The sequence below is a fragment of the Ammospiza caudacuta genome, chromosome Z (assembly GCF_027887145.1).
Source record: "Ammospiza caudacuta isolate bAmmCau1 chromosome Z, bAmmCau1.pri, whole genome shotgun sequence".
NCBI lineage: Eukaryota > Metazoa > Chordata > Aves > Passeriformes > Passerellidae > Ammospiza > Ammospiza caudacuta.
In genome coordinates this window covers 84,999,582-85,025,633 of record NC_080632.1, presented here as the reverse complement: position 1 = coordinate 85,025,633, position 26,052 = coordinate 84,999,582, and the positions used below count along the sequence as shown (strand labels likewise).

General features: G+C 45.0%; 1 protein-coding gene across 1 annotated transcript in view; it reads right to left on the bottom strand.

The window, feature by feature from the left end:
* Positions 1 to 2,230: 2,230 nt before the first annotated feature.
* Positions 2,231 to 26,052, bottom strand: part of LOC131570994 (urea transporter 2-like) — a 41,891-nt gene continuing 18,069 nt past the window's right edge. Inside the window, exons 2-9 of the mRNA XM_058823478.1 lie at positions 14,874 to 15,066; positions 12,767 to 12,956; positions 12,223 to 12,351; positions 9,236 to 9,428; positions 7,561 to 7,708; positions 5,950 to 6,084; positions 3,766 to 3,815; positions 2,231 to 2,500 (exon numbers count right to left, since the gene is read on the bottom strand). Coding sequence (XP_058679461.1) covers positions 2,231 to 2,500; positions 3,766 to 3,815; positions 5,950 to 6,084; positions 7,561 to 7,708; positions 9,236 to 9,428; positions 12,223 to 12,351; positions 12,767 to 12,956; positions 14,874 to 15,039 — 1,281 coding nt within the window. The 5' untranslated portion in view covers positions 15,040 to 15,066. The remainder of the gene's footprint in view (positions 2,501 to 3,765; positions 3,816 to 5,949; positions 6,085 to 7,560; positions 7,709 to 9,235; positions 9,429 to 12,222; positions 12,352 to 12,766; positions 12,957 to 14,873; positions 15,067 to 26,052) is intronic.

Sequence of the window (26,052 nt, the reverse complement as noted above, 5' to 3'; positions counted from 1 at the left end):
TATGTTAGACCTCTGGGAGCTGTTGCAAAATTATTAGTCCCACTGAAAACTGTACATTTTTTCTCTCTTAATGAAAATTTTTGTAGAAGTCTCTAGGTATCAGACTGCTGGGCTACCACTGATAGTTTCAGTTAGTGCTTTTATTGTCTGCTGTTCCCTTGCAGGAGACACTTGATTTGTCTTGCCTGTTTTCAAGAATTATTAGTACTGGCTATAGTTACTGAAATATTTTGATTAGCTAGAGACTTAAAAAAGCTGTTTATACTCTATTTTTTATGGAAGGCTTCAACTCTAGAAATTGCTTTACTAATTGACTTTAGGATGGATTTTCATGTGGCTGAGGAATTAATGCCTGCAGTGGCATTTGGATGACAAATCCTTTCCAATAGTCATATTGTGCCTGGGCTTCACTGTTATTTTTAGGAAAACAAACAATATGTTTGGCATAACTAACTGCAGTTGTGGTTTTTCTTCACATATATGATGAAAAAAACATTATTTTGCTGTAATTTTCCCAGTAACCTTGCACTTCTAGTATTCAAATATTTCTCTAATGCTACACATGATCTAAATTAAACTGTTCATGAATAAGCTCTCCTAGTTTCTGTGTGCTTCATATTTCATTGACTGCTGCAGAGAGGTCTTCAGACAGTTGTGTGTCACCTCCTGTGTTATTCTGCCTCTCCTTATCTCTCTACAGCAGCAGCAACAGGGGGATGTCCCTGACCTTGCAGTTTGCAGTGACCTCAGGAGATTGCTTTGGTCCTAGCATTAGTTTGCCGATATCATGGCTCAAAGGATGTCTTGGAAAAGAAAGGAGGAAGTAGGACCTAAATTTTACCAGAATTCCTGGAATGGCCTCCCTTGTTTAAAAAACCCCAAACATCTGAACTTAAACAACACTGTGTTTTTGTCTCCCAGGATAAATTCATTCTTGGATGCTGTTCTATGGGATATTTAGAGGGGTGGCAGATGCTGGTGCTGCTGGATTTTAGGTGATTAAGGCACAAATAATCCCATGAACACAATCCAGGCTCACCTTTTTAAAAAGTGGTTTTTGGAGGTGGGATCCCACCTGCTCAAAAATATTCACATGGATCTGTAAAACAGCCCAACATCGTGAGGCAGAGAGGGCAGCTTCTGGTCTGAATGTTTGTGGTTGCGTAGTCCCTTTGGATTTTAAATCTTCACATCCCTTGGGCCTGTGATTTTAAACTGACCTTGTAAAACAACTTTAGAGTGAGGAAGCCTTTCTGTCAGGCCTTCTTCACAGAGGTTCCTGAGAAAATCCTTTGCCAACTCCTTAGGGCAGTTGGAGCTTCCCTGCTGTATGGATTTTGAGGAGGCATAAAGTGGCAGTGGTAACCTTTGCCTTGTTAATTTCTCATGGTCTAATGGAAAGGATCTGCTCCTCTATGAAAGAGAGAGAAAGAACTGACACCAGCAGTAAATGTTTATCCTATTCTTTACATGAAGTTTTTTTCATTTCCCAATGGATGTGTGTATGGATTCAGACTTGCTATCCTGCAATCAGCAGGAGAGAGAGATCTTCAATTTGCAAGACAGAAAATTATTCAAGAAAAAGAAGAATGTTTGATCACTGCTAGCTAGTCGCTCTTCTAGTCTGATTAAAGCATATATATTCATTGCCTTGGCACTTAATGAGGAGGCAGGAGATGGCACCAGAAGTGCTACAGGATGTGCTCTGTAAGAATATTTACCTGTGTGTGTTGTAGCTGTTAAGAGGTATTAAATGGGTTAGACATTGATGGCACACAAGAAAGGAAGAGAACAGTCTGTTTATTTCACTTTCAAATACACATGCTCTTAATTTGAAGTGCAGCTCTTGACTTAGTTCTTACATTATTTATTATTATTAGACACCGATGCCTTCTCAGCATATTTATTTTGTTAAATTACACCTCTGAAATTAAATGCAGCCTCTTGTCAGCTTTAATGTTCTTCTGCCTATTCTTATAATTATTATTGATAAGAGGTGACTTTCAAGTTAACAGCCAGTGGATTGATAAGGCAGCTGTTATTATGTTACCTGAGTGCTTTTTGGAAAGCTTAGCTCAAGGGCAAACCGTGATTTCTCCAGTGCGGAATGCTGAATCCCCAGCCTGCATACTGCTGGCAAAAGTGATGCTTGTGGCTGTGCTGCACCTGGGTGATGCCTGAGAAGCTGCCCCCAGTCTGCCCCAGGCTGCAGAGCTGTGGGTGCCTGCAATCAGTGAGCGTGGCGGCTCTTGGGGGTGCACAGGGGGGTGCCCCCACTGTTAACCCCAGAGCCGTCAGAGGGTTCCTGCTCCCTTCGCTTCTGCTCCTCCCGCCGGCTCTCCGAGGCCCTTCTCCTCATCCTCAGGTAGTAGATCCGGTTGGCTTCTGGGTGGGTGACCTGGCAGAGGGGCATTTTGTAGATGGCCGGGTTCTGGGAGGTGATCAGCAGGAAGAGGAGTGCCGAGAGGCAGAAGGGCCAGGTGCACACTGGCAGCCCGAGCTGGCAGGGGACACAACACACAAACAGCACTTTGGTACCATTTTTGGTCTCTGTGCTTATTCCTGCCTGTGGCTACACTCTTCCATGTGGGAAGCTGGGAGAGCCTTGGTTTCCCTGAAGGCACAGTGGGCACCAAATGCTGATTCAGCTGGCCACACAGAGGTCTGCTTTTCAGCTGGAGGGCTGCACAAAGCATCTGACACTGCAGACCTCAGTCCTGTCAGTGGTGCAGCTTCAATGCCAGTGCTGGATGGAACCTGGCACCAGCGTTGAAGCAACTGAATCAGGCTCTGAAGCTGTGATCACTTCAATGAAAGCCAAGACAGCCAGCTCACACATGGACACCTGAATTCTCTAACAGAAGAGCCAAATTCTACCCTCTCTGTTCTGTAAAATATGTATGGAGTGTATTATTCATGCATATTTCCACTCCCCAGTGACAATATCACACTGGCATCACATCTAATCCTCAGCCCTCTCCGTTCCCCCACCTCTGGACCTGAATTGAGGTTTTCCAAAAGCAAGATCACAGGGACAAAAAAGTGGGTGTCCTTTTTCCTGATGACTCCCAAAAGCAGGTGTGCTTAAAGCAGCCCATATGTGGGGACCTACACAGTACTGAGAGGGTGCCACATGAAAATGTTCAGTGCATGAAGCTGCTAGTTCTAATATTTTTTTTCTTTTAAGTTAGTAAGTCAATTTAATTAAAATATGGTTTTGCTTTAATCTCTCAGATCTTAAAGAAGAAGCAGAGCCTGACATTTCTGTCTTCACTCCTTTCTTGATTTGTCCAAATATAATAATGTTGTACTTAAGAGAACAGTCTCCCCCTCATTTTAGTTCTCATACCCAGTTCAAACATCAAGAATATCTATGAGCAGTGTTGGAGAAAGAGATTGAATGAAGAAAATGAGAATTTAGATAATTTGGAATTGCTGAAAGATAATGTTCAACTAAGTATTTAATCTCAAACCATATGCTGTTGCTGTAACTCACATATACATGCGCAGCCCTGTTGTGGATAACATGCTCCAAAGGTCTTTGAAATCTTATTATCAGATATAAAGTCTTCAGGGGCACAATTCAGCTGACACAGGGTTTGTACAAGACCTGCCAGCTGAGTGCAGCATTCTCATTTCAGTGTTGTCAAAGCTGACATGGAGAATTTTGAGGCATTTCCTTAATGTCATATTTGAACAAATCAAGATGCAGTTAAAAACAAAAATAAAAAAAACCTTAGGTAAAACAGAAAAGCCCATACTTACCACAGAGAGTGCATTAGCAAGAGCTGCTCCAGAGTAGGCACAAAATAGTGCTGAAAAGAGAAGACCAAAGAGAGCTCAGGATGAGAAAAACATTCAATTCTCAATTCTCAATTCTCAAAAAACAAAACCCCAAAAGAAAACCCCCAGAAAAACCAACCCCCCCCCCCAAAAAAAAAAAAAAAAAACAAAAAACCCCCTAACCCAAGCAACATTTTCCAAATGCACAGCAAAATATCCTCCCAGATACCTAATGTGAGGATCACTGCTAGTGTTCAACAATTAGTTGAAATGCCCCAAGAGAAAGTGGCCTAAAACTGCACCAAGGGCGATCTAGGTTGAGTATTAGGGAAAAATTTCTTCACAGAAAGGGGTGTCCCACCCCACAGCTGCCCAGGGCAGTGGTGGAGCTCCCATCCTTGGAGGGATTAGCAGCTGTGTGGATGTGGCACTTGGGGATGTGGGTTAGTAGTGGCCTTGGCAGGACTGGGGGCACATTGATGTTCTTGGAGGTATTTTCCAACACAAATGATTCTGTGACTGCATTTTGTTCTTTCTTCTCTGTAGAGATGCATGGTGAATGAAGAACAAAGTTTCGTCAAGATGGAGTGATGGTGGCATTTCTTTTATCTTTAATTTTTTTTTTAAATTTGGCACTACCTGATCCACATGCAGTGGGAATTTCTGAAATTCTCCAGAATTCTTCAGAAATTCTCTGTCCTGTGCCTTCATACCACAACCAGTTACCAAAGGGTCTCTTTGCATCAGGATGCCAGAATGGCAGAACAGGAGGCAAGGTCAGGCACCCAAGGGTTAAATCAAGGAAGGAAAAGCTACTGAGAAACCCAGAAACTGTGCTCAGGACACTGAGATAAAGATAATTGGAGCCTGGGCATATCTTCACAGGAATGTCTTAACTGGGAAATTTCTCCAGCTGTTCCCACAGTGCCTGGTTTTGGCTGCTGTTGCGTGTGGGGTCTTTGGGTGGATGGGTTTTAAACTGACCAGGTGCAACAGCTCCCTTCTTATGACACATTTCCCCCAGTGACACATATAATCAGGAAAAGGCTGCTTCTATCAATCTGTTGAGTTGCTAACTGGTTAAACATGCTCATGGATTAACTTGAGCTCATTCCACAAACACTACTTCCACCCTTTCTAGATGTTTCCATGTTATCAGGGTCTAAAAGTATTCTCTCTGTACTTGCACAATCAAGCCCAATGCTGTTGCTACCAGAGAAACAGCCCTTGCACAGTACATATTTTTGGGACACACAGAGTGATGGCTGGCTCTAAGCCTGTGCTCCTGTCTTAGGTTGGAAGTGCAAGATGTGGCTGGGGTTGTGTATTCTATTGCCATCTGTTAGAGGTGGGGCAGTTATCTTCTGTTAATTGGGCCACCCTTTAAAACCTGGTGGGGCAGGTTTTTTTCAATCTCTTCCACAACCAATCCTCCCTCTTCTGTTCATGGGACAGTGAGTGTCCCTGCGTGGCTGATAAAATTACATCATCCCATTGGAAGATGCTCTGGCCAGGGGGAGGAGCCAAGCATTCCTACCAGGATATAATCTGATATTTGGACCACAGAAGCCTTTTCCTACTGCATTCCCAGAGGAGCAGCTTTCTCCTCCCCTGCATGGCCAGAGGGAGACCAGGCCCATCTACACCACCACTGGACCTTCAGAGGAAAACTCCTCCCTTGTGCAGGATCCCTGCTGCAGCAGAACCACAGCTGGCCCTGCAGGAGGGCTGAGCCCCCATGGGATGGGGTTGGGACACCACCCTGACCCACAGGGGGGCAGGTCCTATTCTGACTTTGTCAGTGTTGTTTTGTATTACTACATTTTATTTTTATTTTTATTTTTATTTTTATTTTTATTTTTATTTTTTCTTTTAATTTTTATTTTTTCCTAATAAAGATCTATTATTCCTACTCCCATATCATTACCTGAGAGCCTCTTAATTTCAAAACTATAATAATTCGGAGAGAGGGGGGTTTGCATTTTCCATTTCAAGGGAGGCTCCTGCCTTCCTTAGAGGACGCCTGTCTTTTCAAACCAAGACAGCTCTTAATAAACTGCCCAAATTTTTGCCTTCCCTTTATGTAAAAGATACTTACCGCAGGCAAATGAGAGCAAATGTAGAAGATACCACAGGCAAATGAAAGCACATGTCAAAGATACTCACCACAGGCAAGTGAGAGCACATGAGTCTGCCAGGTCAGGGCGTAGAACATGCCCCCGATGGCAATGCACGCCAGGGCACAGTTGTAGTTGTGTAGGCCAAGGTAGATGCTGTCAAAGGGGGATGCAATGCTCAGAGCTGCAGGACAAAGGCAAGGCTGTGAGCTCAGGTGTGAGAGGAACATGCAGGAGGAGTCTGTCATCTCTTCCTCATAACATCAGGGTGGGTTTGTCTGTTCTCACACACGCATACATGCAGGAAAAAGAGGATGTCAAAGGAGGCTCTCATTATTTTAGAGTTCTGATAATGTCCCTGCGGTGGAATTTGGCCCAGTCTCAAAGGCTTAATTCGGACAAAACTTCCTGTGTATTCACTGAGTGTGTTGTATCCACACACACAGATGGAGGATCCAACCAGAGTGTGGGAAAACCTCACCTGGGTGTCCTCCTTGCAGAAAGCTGTGCTCACACACACACTGTTTACACCTCATATGTACCCTAATTTTGAATATCAGAGGCACAACTGCATGTCCTTTGTGGGAGCAAGCAGAGTTTTCAATTTTTCCTAGAGATCTTTGTGAGATATGGTCCAGTTACAAGAGGTAGTCACTCCACCTGTGCAGTGGAAATTCTCCACGGGGATGGGAGTTGGGGGATCTGCCCCAAATTTGACCTCTCAGAAACTTCTGTAGGATTTCTCACAGGCTTCAGGAGTACCAGTGAAAAGGAGAGTTCAATATGTAGTGCACAGACCACTAGCAATATTAATGCATTTCCTTCTGTATTGTCCTCATCTGTACTCTGTTTTATCACCATGCTTGTCCCCAGAACTTTCCCCTGACCTTTCCCTTCTAGACTGAATGCCATACCTCTGCAAGTCCTGCCATATGCTCTTAGCCATACAAGTTTTGTTTAAAATCATGAATATAACACAGCTACATCATGTATAAAGTGCTTCAGAGCACAGAGAAATTTTTGGATCACTGCCTTTACCAAGGAATCAGACTACACTTATTCTGTCATCTGTATTTATTAAAATTGGTCTCTTAAGTGGCATTAATGTTATCTAACTTCTAGGGTCTGCTTCTTGTCTCTCAATATTGTTTCTCTCTGGAGAAGTGGAGAGACAGGACATTTTTAGTGGCATTCATTTTGCTATTTTGACAAATCCACAGCAGGGCTGAGCAAACTGCATCCCAGTAAAGTCTGTTTCTCTTCCTTGGCTGATTAGTTCTGGGCCAGACCTTTGCTCGTGGTCATCATTTAAAGCAATTGTGGTGGCAAGAAATCAGTTCTGAAAGTCTTTCTCCAGATTTCCTTATGGTCTCCGTGAGATTTATCACATCCAATGGCTAGAGAGTTAAGTAAGGTGGAACAAACCACCTGTCTGAGTTACAAATCTAACAAAAAATGCAAAGTTTAAAGAAAACCTGCTTCTGTTGTTCCTTGCACTCTGTTGTGTGACCTTTGCTAAGAGCTTTCAAATTTAGAGACAGTTTGAAAGATGAGTGTTTTCCCCACTACGGCCAAGATCATACAACTTTAAAGTCTGGACAGAATCTGCCTTGGATCAAGATACCTTGGTTGCAAAAATAATTTGGTCGGTGTTTCTTACCTGCAAACATCCCCACAGCTGATCCAATTGCAGCATGCAAACAAATCAGTGGGGAGGAGATGAGCAGAGCCACAAGGAAAATCCCTCCAGTCCAGGGGTTTCCACAACCATACACTTGACCAATCCCAACTGGGATGGATTGTAAGAGCTGCAGCAGATGGCAGAAAAGTGCTTGTTATTTATTGTCTGTTTGTGCCCTGAGGGACACAGCAGATGTTCTATCCAAGATACTGGCTGAAAAGGGAAGGAAGAAATCCTGGCTCGGAGCTGGACTCGGAGCACCTCATGGAATCTCAGAATGGTTTGAATTGGAAGGGACCTTAGAGATCATCTCATTCCACCCCCTGCCATGAGCAGGGACAGCTTCCACCATCCCAGGCTGCTCCAAGCCCCATCCAGCCTGGCCTGGGGCACTCCCAGGGATCCAGGGGCAGCCACAGCTGCTCTGTGGGGGCCTCACCACTCTCACAGGAAAGGGATTTTTCCCCAATATCTAATCTAAACTTATTCTCTTTCAAATTGAAGCAATTTCTCCTTGGGGGGAATGCCTTCAAAAGTCCCTCCAACTGTAAGTAGTCTTTGCTACACAATCTCTTCAGGTATGGGAAGGCCTTAGGTAACCCCAAAGTCATCTTTTCCAGGATAAATAAACCCAGTTCTCCAAGCCTTCTCTTATAAAAGATTTGCTCCATCCCTCTGATCACATTGGTGCCTCCTCTGGATTCCCTGCAGCAGCTCCAGCTCCTTGTGCTGCTGGAGCCAGGGCTGGGGCAGCTCTGCAGGTGGGCTCTCACCTGAGCCCAGGGGCACAGGGGCAGGATTCCCCTGCTCTGCTGCCCACGCTGGGGATCAGCCCAGGGCAGGGGGTTCAGCCTGGGGCAGGCCCAGCTCTCACCCACAGCACCCCCAGCTCCTTCTCCCAGGGCTGCTCCCTCTGCTCAGCCCCAGCCTGGGTTGGTCCCAGGTTTTGCCCTGGCCCAGGTGCAGCTCCAGCTCTTGGCCTTGTTAAACCCCATGAGATTCCCTGGGCCACTCCTGCAGCCTGTCCAGGTCCCTCTGGATGCCATCCCATCCTCCAGGAGTGTCAGCTGCACCTCTCAGCTTGGTGCCATCTACAAATCCGCTGAGGGTGCCCTGGATCCCTCTGTCTGTGTCATTAATGAAGATATTCAATAACACTGGTGCCCAGAAGGATCCCCTGGGACCCTAAACCATTCACCACAACCCTCTGGATCTGTTACCCTGTTCTCCTCTGGGAAGGTGACCCTCCAGAGCTAGAGCTAGACATGAGGGGACTGGGTATAAATGAGTTTCTGTCACTTTGAAATCCTGATGTTTCCTCTGAATTTTCAGATTGCCACTGACAGTGTTGCTGATGTTTTTTTTAACCTGGACAGGAGGAGGTCATATCCAGATGTGTGCTGGATGTACACTCAAGACTAGTTTTGGGCCAAGCCAAGTTTGAGGGGAATGAGAGGCTCGGGTTCTCTGCTCCCTGAGGCTCCACCAGCCTTTCTGCTGGAAGAACCAGGACTGTCCCTGGGGATTCTGTGGCACCGAACCAACCCATGTACTTCTGTGAATTCTGACCCACATAAAAGCATCACCCAGAGGAGAACGCCTTCATGCTCACCTTCTCAGTGAAATACCACAAACCTGTTGGTGTGAAGCTTACCAGAGGCACATTGATGTCAGACCAGGTGATATTGGGCACTGCAGCTACGGGCTTGATGAGGGTTGTGGGGAAGAAGGGGTTGTAGTGTCCTGTGGCTGCCAGGTACAGGGTGACCACAATGTTGAAGGGCAGAGTGAAAACAGGAAGGTCCCATTTGCTGAAGATGGATCCCAAAGCACTGGACAGTACTGGGCTGAGAAAAGGAGAAGAAATAGAATTATAACTTGCTCATCACAATTTATAGTGGTGAGACAGCCTGCCTCTTTGGTCACAAAATGATAACTTTGGCAAATAAAGGCCAATACAGTTCCTTGTAGCAATGCCAGGTGGTGAATACCTTAATAATACCTTAATACCTTAATCTGCATCAAACAAAGAGTTGTCAAAAGCTGTTTGTCTTTCTGAAGAAAATAAGGTCCCATCCATATATGCATCCAATACAGCATTTGAGCATGGACAGAGACAGGGAATCTGACTTACTATTCGGTTTAAAATTTGAACAAAAAGCAGAAAAGGAAATTTTGGGAATGTTACGTGAAGAACTGGGGAAAACTTCAGGTGGTCTAAAAAAGCTGCTGTCTTGAGGGGGCAGGAGGGAGTTGGAAATTACCCAATTTGCTTTTTTTTTTGGCCTTTTTTTGTTTTGTTTTGTTCTTGTTTAAACAGTTTGAAGGGTATCACGAGATGGGTCTGGAAGAGAAATAAAGCAGAAGAAGTGATCAAAGGTAGTGGAAAATCTTCCATTAAGAAAGATAAAAATATTTACTGTGCTGGACACTGTTTCTGGGGACTCTGAGGCCCAACAGAGTGTAAGATGAAATCATCACTGTAGCAGAGCTGGGCAAGGTGCTGGTACTTGACTTCACTCAGACCCTGACTGATGTAATTTTGTGCTGCCCAGGTATCATCTGAAATCATACACAGTTTACTGAAAACTGAGACTTGTTTTTAAGTAGCTTAATTGAATATTTTTAGTATGTAAAGTATTTGGGGTGAGACTCAACCTAGAGTCAAAACACAAAAACCGTATAAACCTTGAAATACCATGGCCTTTCCCAAAGTTCTTGTCTGTAGAACCTGGAATATAATCTTTCTTTGATCTGCTTTCCTCAGGACATTTCCAGACTCCCTGATTTCCACTTGAAGTGTGTGTCCTACATGAATGTCCTACTGTATGGAAGCATATTGGTAAGGTAATATCTGATTTTTATGGATCTCAGAAAGCTCAAGGAAGAGAAGAAATTGCCAGTCCTTTGTGCAAATGGCCAGTGTTCTCCTTCCAGCTGAGCTCTTCAGCTACAGGTGAGCTGAATAGCTCTTATGGTCTACTCCAAGTAGCAGTGAATACAAAATCAATTTAAAGACTTTAAGTTTTTCAAGGAACTGGATTTGAGCCCTAGAAGGTCATTAAGCTGGTTATAATAAAAAACAACTCCATCCAAGTTATTTGACATTTCAATAGCAACATCTTGTGTCCTGCTGTACAGATACTATCAGTGGGAAAAATGCTTTGTTCTCCCTGTGTAATCTCAGATGAAGCCTATTCTTTTTTTGACAAGTTTGGTTCCCAAAGGAGTTTACAGATTTCCTTGCTTGCAGCTGTAGGGAAAAAAAATAAATCAGTACTTCAGTGAAAATAGTGTCCTAATTTCTGTGCTGAAATACAAAGCTTCTGTCACTTACACATCTTGTCAGGAAAAAAGGAAACAGTTAAATAAATGCTGACTTCTAAAGCTGAAAGTCAAAGTATCGGTTAAAAAAATCACTGAAGTGTCTGATTTTAAAATATTTCAGCTCTACCCTCAAGATTTGTGAACTAAACAATGAAGAAAATTTTGAACAAAAGGCCTCAAGGAATTCTGGCAGATGAGACAAACTAAACATTCTTGCAACATGTCCTGGGTTTTGAGAGATTGTTATAAAATGACCTTTGCTGAGAATGACTAAAGAAATGAAATATAAAAACAAATCTGATCTTAAAAGCAGTGAAAATCCAATAATGGTTAGCATCTTACTGCTTACAGTGATAAAATGTGACTATTAAATTAATTTCAGCTAAGGCTGTTAAACAGATTCTGCAGTGCTCTTCAGATCCATATTTAAAAATGGCAAAATTTAATCCTGGATGGACATAGCCTGTTCTTTGGAGCTATTTGGAGGAATTAATTCTGCTCATGACTGGTTGCACATCTGAGAAGGAGAATATTGAATTCAGCCCCAGGATGAGCACAGGGTTGATTCAGGGCTTGGATGAGGAAGAAGCCTTGTGGTGTTGGGTGCAATGACCTCCATCCCATGTGTGTCCTGCTGCTGAGAGCCATTTTCAGAGGCCTGGGGTGGTGCTGCTTTGCCTGTGTGCTGCAACCAGTGTTTCTGTGCCCTCAGCTCCTACCATGTCCCCCACGAGCTCCGTGAGGTGACAAACACAACTCTCCAGTGCCATCAAGTCTGGAGTCACTGGCACAGGGCAGAGGGGCCCTCAGTGTGCCTGAGCTGCTTGTAGGCAGACCTATCCTTTGGGAATTGTCCCTAGGAGGAGTGATGCCTCAGGTTTTGGCTTTTATTTTCAGATTCTGTGCTGCTTTACTGAGTTTCATATTAGGGGATGGTGAGCTCTCTTCACAGAGCAGGGAGACAAAACAATTCCTTCTCTAGCTGAGGATCAGGGACAAATGATCCAAATTTCAGGCCCAAGAGCATAAACAACGTGGACTGAAGAGAAAAAAACAAGAGACATGAACTTGGACAATTAACTCCAACATGTAAATGGACCAAAACTTATAAAAATGAGGGACCCCATGACCGGCAGTCCATTTTATGTCCATTTTGGTTCATCCTGGGTGTAGCCCTGGCTGGGCTGTTGTGCTGCCCAAGGTGGATCCATTGAGGCCTTCTACTAAATGGAGGCCTTCCACTTTTTTCTTTAGCTCTGCCTGGTCTCTGTTCTGGGTCAGCCTTCAGAAGGCATGAGGAGCAGTGGCACTTACCAGGCCATGGAAATCACAGCCACGGGAGGCAGGAGCCACCAGTAGTAGTCGCCCTTGTCAGAGTAGACGGCCATGAGCAGGCCCGCCAGGATCCCGTTGTAGCCGTGCAGCCCAGCCGCGATGGACGACCTGCCATGGGAACAATTGAGAGGCAGAAAGCTTTGCTGAAGGCAGCCCATCTCTGGGGCCCACAGAAACGCAATTTCTAAGTGTCCTGCCCCTGTGAAAAAGCAGTGAGATTACTGATGTACTGCCTTGCACTGGTGTGTGGAAGGGGGGAAGTTTGGGAGCTGCTGGATGATGGAGGGGGATCCTGGTGACTCAAAGGACCTGCATGGTTTGAGGATGGCTATCAAGGAGAAAGAACTGTGTGTTTTCAGGAAGACAGGCAGCCACAGGGACAGGCCAGCTCTTCTTGGCCCCAGCACTGTCTTCACCTGAGTCTTCTGTCTCTAACACGGCAGGGTGACCCATCAGTGAGCTCCAAATAATATCACAACCATCAATTTTTATTAAGTGCACAAGGACACGAGGTGCCACCTACCTGTCCTGGCTGAGGGCCAGTGCAGTTAACGTGGACACGGTAGTTCCAGTGCAGCCCGTGAGCATCCACCAGGGGCTCTGGATGAAAAGCCCCACTAAAATGATTAGCCCACTGAGAGGGTTGTTGACAAACATCACCTGAGAAGTCCCTCGCAAGATCCAGTCCACCAGCTGAACCATTAAGGGCTTGCCTGGAGGAGATCAAGGCAAAACACTGTTGGAAATGCATCATTTTAGCAAAGTACAATCATTGCAGCCCCTTTCTGCGTATAGAACAGAGGTGAAATATTAACAGTTCTGTAAAACAGGTCTCTGATTGGTTGTTGTCTCTGTATATTGTCTGGCACTTGAGAATTAATAGGGATGTACTGGGTACTGCTATAAAATTTATGGAGGGCCAAACACACAAGTGATTTATTTATGGTTGTCAGAGAATTATTTGTCAAAGGATTATTTGCATGGTAGATCACTTTAGATTCTGCTGTAAAATCAATAATGAGACAGACTCTTTTTGGTGTATAATTCAAATGCAGGGGGGGACTCTGAAAATACTTTATGTATATAGGGAAATACAGGAAATATAGGAAAAGGAAATGATTTTGCTCTTTTAGGAAGAAAATCAGCAACCTTGAGCATGAAGGTATGGTGTATATGGGAGATGGGGGTCAAAGATTTCTAAAAAGTATTCTGAGAGCTAAAGAACCTAAATTAGAAAGCAGTAATTATAGTTTGGACAATACTCAGGGCAAAGAGGCATTTCCAGAGGACAAAGAGTTATTGCTCTTTGGAGAAGGTTATTGAACCTGGACAGAGTAAACAGACACCAAGCACAGATACCTCAGGTGAGTGCAGGGGAAAGGTGGGATGAAGGCACTGCAATAACATTTTGCTGCTTGTTCTCCTACTGCAAATTGACTTGAGTTTTTCCTCTGCCTCTCTTCTGGGAAAACTGCAACCATTTCTAAACTGCTGTGTGTTATTAAAGGATGATGCAAGGAGAGTGGTTGGGAAAGGGGAGCTACTTCCATGAACAAGATGTTCAGATGGTCATACAATGTGCATATGCAGCTTTTATCTTCTACAAGATTTGAAATTAATAATCTTAATTTGATTGTTCATTAGATGCAGCTTAAGGTGCCAGGGTATTTTCTGAATATGGGCAATGAGTTATTCCTAAGAATTCCTTCCAGGCAGGGTTAAGGAGGAAGAACAAGGAGGAGGAACAGGTTTCTTAGAGGAAAACGTCCAGGCTTGTCTGAACTAATCTTAATTAATATTTGGTGTTGAGCTATGCAACAGGTATCAGCAATACACTTAGTCTCAGACACAAGTATTAGCTGTAAAAATTCAAATATAACAGAGGACAGCGGCCAAAGCTTTCCAGAACACTGAATAAGAAAAGTTGTTGACAAAGCATGAACCACTGGAGTAAAGAGAAAGCAGGAGGAGATATTCCCCTGTGTCTGGGGATAACACTGGTCTGGCTATAAATGGATGCCTCTTTTTTCTCTCCCATTGCTGGAGGTGTACTGCTAACAACCTCAGCCTTGACAGAGGACCCACAGTCTCACACAGCCTCTCAATCCCCAGTAATTATGGGTATCTTGGACTGTCTGCTCATGCATTGCTCCTGTGTGGACAGTGAACCTTTGAGATCAGTCCTGGCTTCTATCTTATGGCATTGTAACACCCTCTCAGTGCTTATTGCTCCCCCAAGGCTGGGAACTCAAGAGCCTCTGCCTCCATCAGGAGGCAATTCCCCATCATCAGCCCACAGATGGATGAGAGACAGTGGCTGATCCAAGGCAGGAGACTCAACGCCCAGCCCTGCTGTGTGATTCTGGCACTGCTATGTGAAACGTGATGCTAATGACGCGTAACTGATTGAGTGTGAAAGACATCTCAGGACTGTGCCAAATGTTGCCTGCTGACATGGTGGTGGCCAGAAGATGCAGTGGATTGTCTGCCTGAAAGTGGGACAATTAAAAGGCCAGAGTTTGCAATGAGCTTGGACCATGCTGCTTCTGCTCTGCCTCAGGGGGTAAAGCACATTTCACTGGAAGTACTGATGGTGATATGGATATCCCCAAACACATCCTTCTGCTTACTTTTCATCCACTCTCCATATTCATTCATTTCTCCTGTGAGATACCCAAAACTATGGTGGATCCAGTTTCTACTTCTCCACAGCAGGTCCTGGGCTCTTGGCATGTCCTTCTTGTACAGCTCCCTCTCATTGGGAAGTTCAGTCACAACGATCTCGCCCAGCTCCATCCTCTTTTGGGTGATGGTAAAGGGTAACTGTAAATCACAGAGACAGTGTGTTAGAAAAACGTTTTGGGCTGGACTCTGACAACCTCCAGAACCCAGTGGTGGCATCTTTTATCAAAGATAGGGTGTTTATAGAGAAGAGATCTGCCAGATCCACAGCTGGGAGTGGTATGTGCTGCAGTGGTGTCTCCTCTCAGGGATGGGCACCAGGCACTGCCCTGCTGCTGTCATGGGAATGTGGCACACACACAGAACTGCAGGGGGAAAGAGAGACATGGCATGGGTGCCTTGCAGCATCCATCTCCAGCTTCTGATGCAGCCTGTGGCAAGCTGCTGGTTGGACATGAGATGCGACATCTGCCAAGAGACTGAGTAGCACCTGTGTGCTGACCATGCTTGGCTGGGTGTAGCTACTGTGGCAGGTGCTGAGAAGGGAGCCTGATGAAGTTTGTCCAGCACTGAGCTGGAGGCAAGCAGTGCAAATTGCCAGTACAGCAGCAGAGAGTAGAGGATAAGGAAATACAAGAGGAGAGGCTGAAGTGTGTGTCCTTTTTGATGTTGTGAGTTTGTGCTTTTGTATATCACCAGGAATCTATGATGCTCCTCATTCCACATCTGCCTTTGACAGAGCAGCAAGAGCAACCTGGGGTAGCATCAAAGCATTTTTTTTGCACAGAAATCAGCATCCACATGTGGCTTTTGACATGGATAGGAGCATTGGCTCAGGGCTGCATGCTTAGTTAGCAGGTGAATATTCAGCAGGAGTAGGGGTTTATTAATTTTCCAATTACAGTTGTGGGGCTTTGCTCATTAAAAATCTATTACCAATGAACATTAAAGAAAAAAAAAAAATACACAAATACACTGTACTGCAGCCCGGTGAGCTACACTGCGGGTCACACCCTCAAAATTGCATCCCTGCTGCCGGAGGGAGCCTGGCATCAGCTGTGGGATCTGCTCTGGTGATTTCGTTGTAGCGTGGCTGGGTTTCCTGCCGGTGTTGCCCCAAAGCGGGCAGTGCTGTGCAGGGCTTGCCCCCTGTTTTGCGGGATATGGGCACCATCTTCCGGCGGGAGCTGCTGCTGGGCGGCTCGGCCGGGCGGGCTGTCAGCGCGGCAGCCTGGAGCAGGGAGGGATGCTCGGATGCACGAAAGGCTGCTCTGCAGAGAGGAGCACTGACGGGAGGATGGCAAAGGCAGCCGCGGCTCTGAACGCCCTCAGCAGAAGGTCCTTGAGCAAGGAAAGCCGCTTTCCCCAGCCCCTGGCGGCCCGATGCTGGGCGCAGCCCGGCACAGGCGATGTGCTGCTCCTGTTCCCAGTGCTCTGGCTCTCTCTGCCGGCAGCTCTTCCCCACGGCACTTTTTGGGGTGACCTTCAGCATCGGCGTCAGCCTGGGCAGGGCTGCACCGGCGAGAGAGGCTGTTGTGTGGAACCGTATTAACAAAACCTGGGCGTCACTCGGGTTGTTTGAGCCAAACGGGGGAGGATTATTATATTCTATAATACTATGGAAGATATTGAACAGTCTAAAAAAGTAAAAGAAAAAATACTGTGGTTGTGCAAGGAATAGACGCCTGCAAACCTTGAATCAGATAATCAGGGATTGGTTTAAGTGGGAAGGAACCTAAAAGCCCATCCTATTCCACCCCCTGTCATGGGTAGGGACACCTTCCACTAGCCCAGGGTGCTCCAAGCCCCATCCAAACTGGTCTTGGACACTGCCAGGGATCCAGAGACAGCCACAGCTGCTCTGGGAAGCCTGTTCCACAGTCTCACAGCTGACTTTCTTCCTTACATCTGATCTAAATCTCCCCTGTTTTAGTTTAAAATCATTCTCCCTTGTCATGTCCCACCATGCCTTGTCCCCAGGGGCTGTGCAGCTCTCCTGGAGCCCCTGGAGGCCCTGGCAGGGGCTCTGAGGTGTCCCTGGAGCTTCTCTGGTGCAGCTGAACAGCCCCAGCTGTGCCAGGCTGGCTCCAGAGCAGAGGGGCTCCAGCCCTGGGGTGTTTCATGGGGTTGTTAATAAGGGGGTTTTGATGTTCTGCAAAGCTGTGCTCAGTGCAGGAACAAACAAGGAGCAAAAGAAGAAAGAGGGGTTGGTTTTATTATCCTGCTTTGTTTTCTGATCTGTAATCTCATTCTGTCCAGAAGCTGAGTCCAGTTCCTCGTTTCAGTTTAAGGCATCCTTGGTGGATGCCATTTTTGGCTGTTCCTTGTGGCTAACCAGAAAGATTTTGGTGTAGGGAACGCTGAGCTGGAGTTCCCCTTCTCCTCCCATGTATCCTCTAGGCTGGGGGAATTTGCAGTGGTTAGACATTGGGAATTTACATCCTTCTGAGGTAGGAAGAGACCAGCTTCTACTGGAAAATATTTGTGCCTGCTCGCATCCCAATGAGCAGTGAGGCTTTGTAAGATGCACAATTTTCTTGGGTGTAGCTCTGAGTGTAGCCTTCAGGTGGAAGTCAGGGCATCTCAACCCACAGCTGCCAACAGAAATTTCCTGCTATTCCCACAGACAGCTCAACCTGGGTGCTCTAGTGGGGCACCCAATAATTTTTGGAAGGGACACAGGGTCTGAAGTCAACAGCACAAGCAGGGAGGAGATTCCAGAGCAATGCCAGGCCAGCACCTGGCTGTCGCTGAGGTTACTTTCCCTACAAAGGTTCACAGGCATGTTTAGCCATTGTTCTGCTAACAGAGATAACTCTCTGGTGAACACTGGAACAGACTGCCCAGAGCAGTGGTGGAATCGTCATCCCTAGAAGTGATCAAAAGCTGTGTGAATGTGGCACTTGGGGACATGGGTTAGAGGTGGCCTTGGCAGTGCTGGGTTATTGTTGGACTTGATGATCTCAGAGTGCTTTTCCAACTTAAACAATTCTTTGCTTCCGTGATCCTATTCCATTTTGTCTGCTTTGTTTATTTGCTCATGTTCTCCCTGAAGTGTTTTCCAAAGGATTTCAAGGGCTGAGGTGGGCTTAGAGAGCTGCTCTGGATGCATGTAAAGAAGACTGGAATATGCCTTAGGGTCTCGAAGTTTTTTTGGGATGCATCAATAAAGAAAGGTGAGTGGTCCCTTTGCTGTGAACAGTAATCTCCATGAGCTGTGCAGTACAGCTGTAACCAGCAGGGACAATAAATGCCAAGGGGCTGTGTCTAAGTCATCACAGCATATGAAAAGCTTATGCTTATTTTAAACCCCACCAGGAAAAATTACTTGGGGGTTTTACAAAGCAGAAACATGACTTCAGAGCTCCCAAACCCTGTACTTACAAGGCTGCATAGCTCAATTCCCTCTGAAATGGAGATGTGGGACCTGTGTATTTTTAAAATTCTTGTCTTGCTCACATCATTTAACTGTCAGGGGTTAAGGGCAATGTTGTCATATGAGACTCCTTTCCACTCAATTCCTCTCTGTAGGGAGACATTAATATCTCCAGAGAGTGATTGGTGTCTCTTTTTCCCAACATACCTAGCTGATTTGTGAAAAAGGGAAAAAGAGAGTGTGTTCTGCCTCTCTTTTTCCACTGTCTGCGGAGGGAGCCTGGTGGCTGAGCTTTTAGAGGTCTGTTTGCAGGCAAGAAAAGTTCCAGCCTAAGAGACTTTGCCAAGGTCAACCCTGAATATTTTGGGAATGGGATCTCTAGTCCCAAGCTGGTGCTTTTAAATCACTGAGCCATCTGCAACAGGCCTGTAATCGACATCAAGTCGGGCATTGAAGTTCTGGGGCTAAGAAAACTGCCCCAAAACTTGCCCCTTTTTATGATTCCTGCTTGCTTTCTTCTTATGGATTGGATGGGAATTGTCTCATCTTGGATGGAGCCCACTCACCCTCCTCAGATGGCACAAAGCAACTTGGGACATGGCTGGAGGAGAAGGCTGAAGAATCACCAGATTTGGGGGGAAAGAAGTAGTGCAAAAAGAAAATAAAAAAGATATTTGAGGGTGCTGAAAGCCTCTGAAGTGCTACTGTGGTGAATCGTGGGGCTTTATGTAAGAACAGCCCAAGGGGCTGCAGCAGCTGGGTGAGACCCTGGAGGGTTGTGATGGGCACAGTGATCCCTGCAGGATCATTCCACCCTGGGAAAAAAAACACCATTTATTTGCAGGGAACACCTGTCAGTCTATTGATGGGCTGGTGCTCAGTGGCACAGGCTGCATGAATAACAGAGAAATCATTCTAACAATTATCTAATTAGGGCTAATGAGAGCCTGAATCACTTACAGCACACCTAGGGCTGATGAAGAATTCCTTGAGAAAGGGCCTTTTGTTAGCAAACACCAATTCATCAGCGTGGTAATGAGCAGTCCTGCTTGTTAAGAACATTTTGCAGACTGCAGGGTAGTGGCAGCTGGTTGGGCCTCACCTCCAGATCTACCTGTGCCTGCTCATCCCAGCAGACAGCGGCTGCAGCCTGCTTTTGAGGAGCAGGGTGCTGACAGCACAGAGATGTGTATTTTTAAAGCCTTCCACATCAAGCTCTGGGTTTCTCTTTGGCTTGTGCTGCTAAAGAAAACGTTCCCAGCATACCAATATCACAAAGCCTTCAGTGATCTGGTGGCCTCACGCAAATTAGAGAAAACCAAAAACAGCCCAATATTTTGGTCAGAACAGTGAGATGGTTCATGATCAGCGTGGTGGGTGATGAGTATCACTTGAGCCAATTGTTCTACAGGGCTGCTGTTTGTGTTGGGAGCTTGGCCATGTGTTAAGGTACCTGAAGCCAAGCCTGGATAAATTATCTTTCCACTTCTGTGCTGAAAGCACAGTCATCAGAAACGCATTGACTTCAAGGGACGTGGCCTCACAAGGGCCTTGAAAAGAAACAGTTCGCAAAAGCACATTTCTCTCATAAGAAGCCATAAAAGAATAGAGAAGAAATACCATGTACAGCTAGAGGGAAAAACTTTGGGATGGTGACAGAATGCTTGGCTGAGTCGTAATGACTTTGCCAAGTGAGGCTCTACCAGGGATCAACCTGTGACGTTGAAAGCAAATGAAAAAATCAGGGCATTTCAGAACAATTGCTGAGGATGCATGCAGCACAGTTTCTGAGAATAGTTTCTGAGACCTTTAAAATAAGAAAAAAAGAACAAAAAACCAAATAACAAACCGACCAACTAAAAAAAAAAAAAAAACACCCAAAAGGAAGAAAAAGGTATTCAGGTGACCTTTTTTCCTATCACAGTCGTTAAAAGAAGCCACATCCTGCAGCAGTTCTATCATATCTTTACAGGCACAGCTACAACAATTAGCAGTTGGAGTAGTTTAATGGGGCTAAATATGATTCTTACATCCTTATTTAGATAATTGGCTTTTACAGTGTGGTCTTGGAGTCTTTCTGTGTCTTCCTTTCCCAGTCTCTGTACTGTGTAATGCAATACTTTGCTCCAAGGCAAGAATTTACTACTTCTCCTTTCCCCCTCTGCTGCAGCAGTATGTCCCATTCTGCCAGTGGAGGCACAAAGTTTATTTAATGGATTATATTGGTGTCTGTGGTAGGAGCTGTGCTGGCACCATTTGTGTTTGGACTGTCTGTACAGCCACAGTCACACACACATGTGCACATGTGTGTAGCTGTGAAGGAGGAGGCTTTGGCTTTGGCATTTCAGATCTCCTGAATGGTGTTGCTAGAAAGGGATTAATGGGCTCATAAAGTGGTTTGTGTCGAAATGGACATTAAAGCTCATCCTCTCCCACCCCCTGCCATGGGCAGGAACACCTTCCAGGCCTTGGACACTTGCAGGGATTGGGCAGGGACACCTTCCCTGGGCAACATGTGCCAGGGCCTCATCACCCTCGCAGGGAAGGATTTCTTTGTAATATATTATCTAACTCTAGTTCTATTCATCTTGACTCCCTATAACCATTTAAAGGCTTATCATTATGTTGCTTCTCCATGGCTGACATGGAGATGATCAGTATCATCTCCAGGGAGATCACCCAGGTGTGTGGGGACATCATTGTTGGGATGGGATGGATTGACTCCCAGAAGTGTTTCCCTCCTCCTTTCAGTGACACAGAGAGGCTGAGGTGGGACCTACAAGGGTTGGCGTGTGCAGTGTGGATGTCTGTACCTGAGCATCTTGCCTTGATCTGGTCAATGTATGCATCTAAAGCATGATTCATCCTCTCCCATCCTACACAGATGAATCACATCCCAAATGCTGTCGCAGTTTCTGTCTATAACGGGAAAGACAGACAGCTCAGATGCACACAGCTGCACCACGTGTGCGCAGGGAGAGGCGTGATGAGTCTCAGCTAAGTGACTGTCCTAAGGTTATTCAGGAAATCTGCAGCTCACCGGGATACCAAACAAGAACACCTTCACGTTTGAACCAAGTGCCTCATACGTGAGGAATTTTCAAAATGCTATCTGTTTTTCAGTAATAAAAGTAGTCAGGTCAGGTAGATATTTTAAGACACAAAAATCCTGTTTTCCCGCATATGGTTCCAGTTATAAAACCAGAGGGGAAAACAAATAGAGAAAATATGAAATATAAAAACTGTAGCTTCTAAACAGAATGTTTTTCAAAGGTTTCCATGAGGTGTTGGCTGTTCTGCAAAGCAGACTGTAAAACAATTTTACAAGCCACATTTATTCTAAGAGCTCCAGTTATTGAAGTACAATTCAAACTCTTGTTCTGCCGGCCAAGTTCCATAAATTAAACACTTGTCCAATAACACATACCTCTCCTCTGTTTCTTTTTGGCTTTTTGTGTTTGTGAGTCTCACTCCTTTTTTTTTTTTTTCTTTTTTTTAATCCTTTGCAAATGGAAACAAAAAGGGTTTGCTTGTTCTAGGAATAGATTTAAGAAGCAGAGCAGTAAAAGTAAAAATAAGGCAAGGAAAAAGAAAACAGGTCAACAGACTAAAATGAGACTTTTGTTCCATTATTTTGCATCCTGCTGACACTGATTTACAGTGAGGGCTAAATCTGTGGTGTGAAGCTGTGTGATCTCAAACATTCAACTAAAGTTGTGCCTCTGGATATTATGAGAAACCAGCCAGGTGACCTGACAGCTAGGAAGGGAGGTTGGATGTGTGTTCTGCCTTCAGAGAGAACCCAATATCCCTCCTTCCCTAGAGCATTTTGCCCTTAGATATGTGACCATCACCAGGATCAGCCTTTTCTTGCAAGAGAGGGGACAGGGAGTGTGAGATATCCTGTCTGATCTGGAGCAGGAATGGACCTGCAGATATGTCAAGGAAAAGCCCTGCCAGTAGTGCTCCTGGGCTCACTGTCCCTTCCCTGTCCCACCTTTTCTCCTGTTTCTCTCTGCTGTCACCCACCTTCAGTTCATGCTGGTCTAGAGCCTCATTTTCAGGCTGTATCTAAACCTTGCATTTTCTTTCATTGAATCATAAAGGTTGGAAAAAACCTCCAAGATCATCAAGTTCAAACTTTGAGCAATCCCCACCTTGTCACCCAGACCAGAGTACCATGTCCAGTTTTTCCTTGGGCACCTCCAGTGCTGGGGACTCCAATGTTTAGCAGCCCTTTCCATGAAGAATTCCTGTGTCCTCTTGTCCTGTCCTATCTCTTTTCCTTCAGCACAGGATCTGTCCTAATGGTCACACCTGCCTTGTTGTGTCAGCATCTTCCTGAGTTTCGCTTTGATGTTTCCCTGTCTTTCTCCTCCACACTGACTGTGAGCTGCCTGTCTTCATTTTCAGAACCAGTCACTGCCCTGTGTCATCAGGAGGAAAAAATTAACTCCCACATCCCACAAAGCTGCCTCTACTTGTCAGAAGCATTTCTAAAGATCCTCTCCTGTGGTGCAAAGCTTAGGCATCCAAACATGAGCTCCAGTGAAATGAATGCCTTCTTTAATCCAGCGAGGAGAGAGATGGGAATAATGCAGCAAGGAACTGGACAATGTCTCTGCTTTCTTATTAATTCACAGTGAAAACTTGGGCAAGTCAGCTACTGAATGTCTCTCATCAATTCAGAGGTGACCTCTTAAACGAGAATAAATCCTTTTAACTCGCTGTAGTGATTCAGGGTCTTGCTCTGTGAGGCTTGAGTGTGACAGACATGGGCAGCCAAATGTGAATCAGTTTGGAGCTGCCAGAGAAATTACTGTTCTTTGTTGAGGGCTACCTTCTGCCAGGCTGAGATACTCTAACTGATGGGTGTGAAAGAGAGGACAGGGAAGGAAATGTGCCTTAGGACATTTTAGTATGGAAGAAGGCAGATTTAATTTAGCTTCTGCTGAAGGTGATTTTAGGCAGCCCGCTCATGCTGCAGTAAGGTTGGAGGCAGTCTTGTGGTCAGTCTCAAAAGCTGGGGAGTGACCAAAGGATGGCAGGGACATTAGCTCTGTCAGAGGGGCACTGGTTAAGGGTGATGATTCCTGCCTCAGCTGCCCACCCAGACTGCAAGAGCTCAAAGAGGGCTTTGAACAAGGAATTTTTTCTGGTTTTCTCTGTGGTTGTGCCATGTGGTTTCATCATGCCAGGGAGCACAAAGGGCAAGGCAGGGGTGGATCATCTATGACTCCATCAGTGCTCTGCAGACAGGTGATTGGTGGTCTGCAACACCTGTACTCCATGACCAAATGGCTGATGTTAACATACACTGAGAAACCTTATTTATTCTATGCAAAATTACCCTGTTGTTAAACCTTTAAGCTTTTCATCTGGGGTTGGATATCCTGTACAAGCCTTGGGGAGCTGGCAAAACCCCTTCAATTTGGTGTGAAATACATTGCTTTTTTTTCTCTTAGCTTAGCTTAGCAAAGCTTTGCTTGTAAATATTTTAACTGCAAACACAATCACATGGTGTCTGCTGTTCCTGGGCTGATCCAGCTGAATACTGGGCTGTCTTTAGGAATGCATGGTAAACCACAGACTGTAAAGTGCTAGGTGCTGTTCACAGTGGATTGAAATGTCAGAGCATGGCCATTATTTGGTTAATCTTGGGACAAAGCACTCAGCATTTTAATATGGAAACCGTAAAGGCATTTCTCCATATAGTTCACATTTGCTTGCTCCTTAATAGAAAGTTAATGGGGATTTTCTTTTTCAGATAAGAACAATTTATCATGTGTTTCCCTGGTAACTACAACATCGTGAACCTTCCTTGAAAACTCCATTGGGATTCCTGCAATGTTTGTGAGCATAATGAATGGTAAGTGTAAGGCAAACCCATTGAATCACTTTATTTTAAATTCTGGCAGAGACATAATTTCCCACAGTTCATAAACATTTACAAAAAAGGAGTTTACATGAAGAAAAACAGTTGTTTTTATCACTCAGATCAAAGAATGCATTTATCTGGATGTATGGATGCGTTTTCTGCCAGCTTTTGATAAACTCAGGTGACAATCTTTAAGAGGCTTCACAGACTAGTGCAGAACCTTTGAAGTCTGCAGCTTTGCTCACCTGAAAACACAGACATCACTTCTGCTCTCTGTTCTGTGTGAGCCTGAAGTTTGCACTTCAAAGATTGTAAACGACAGGACAAATTTCCCAAGCTGCTGGCTCCAGAGTTATTGGAATAAAATGGTGTGGTGTGGTGGCACGTTGCAGGATTCTCAGGATGGGGCTTGGAGCAGCCTGGTCCAGCAGAAGGTGCCCCTGTCCACAACAGGGGGATTGGAACTAAAATACCTTTAAGGTGCCTTCTAAATCAAACTTTTCAAGGATTCTTTAATTTAATTGTTGTCTCCACACCCTGTGGCATCTTATCTGCTCCTGTGCCATGGGATTGGCAATTGCGCACTGCAAAAATGGCTTTATGTCTTTCAGAAGTGCAATGCAAGGGATTCCCCTAAAACGTTCATGGTCTTTTCATTAGACCTAAGATGGGAGAGATGGAGAGGAGTGAGGGCTGCAGCTAAAAAATGTGATAGAGTCTGGCTGTCATCTCAGGTTTTATTCCTCTATAGTTAATAAAATATCTCTTATATAAGTGAGAGAAGGGTCATATCCATCAGTCTCAGTGGAGCTACTCTGGATTCTTGTTGCTGTACATAAAAAATGTTTCTAGTGCTATTTGCAAGTGTGGACTTGTTTACTGCAGGATGGAGCAAGGTTTCTCTTGCTCTTCCTTTTGCTGAGGATTTTGAAGGAGTGTGCAGAGCAGCCATGTTCTTTTACAAATATTTCTAACAACCAAAAGATATTAAAATGGCTATTTTATATATATATATAAATAATATACATATTTCAAAATGCTTAATTTTGCTTTAATTTTTTTAGAAGCTAATATTACTTATCTACAATGTCACATGTAAATGTGCCCTGTGGCTGCAGGGTGACTGGGGACATTGCTGGCTCATTCTGAGGCTGTCTAAAGTTGTGTCAGGTGCTGTCTAAGGTTCAGCCTTACCCACCAGTGCAGGTGGTGCTGTCTCCTCTTTCCAAACATGTTTCTGGTAAAGAACTTCAACTCAGACCAAAATCTGCCTTTTGTCTTCTGGAGACTGACTGAATTATGCATTTAGAAACAGTCTCAGGGTTAAGATTTGTGAACTTCAGCACAGCACATCCCAGTGTATTGGTTTATTTACTTTTGTACAGAGGGCATTTTTTACCAGTTTCTCATGGCTGTGGTGGCAGCTGAGGCCAGTGGATGCCCTGTGCACATCTAGCATTGGGAATGGGAATTAGTGCCCATTCTATGGGGGATAAATGGGACTAAAATCTATGAAATCAAATATTTTAGGTGAAATGCCCATGTTCATGAGGAAAGGAAAGGCAAGCAAAAAAGAAAGAGTGTTTTGCCAGATCTCCTTCTGTGTATCATTTACAAGTGTGAGCGCTGTGAATTCCCCACACAAGGCTTGGAGATGTGCTCAAATTGAGCTTGGAGACCCAGGGGCAGATCAAGGTTTGGCTCTTCCAGAGGGGAGAAAAGGAGGGAATGGGATATAGGGACTCTTTGAAATTAGGAATTGGAGAAAAAGTCGTAGCCAATTTCTGCAATTAACAGCTAATTCTTCCAGTGGAAAAGAGGTGGAAATGTGGTATTGGTGTCTCTGAGTAAGGTACTCCCAATTTTACCCTGT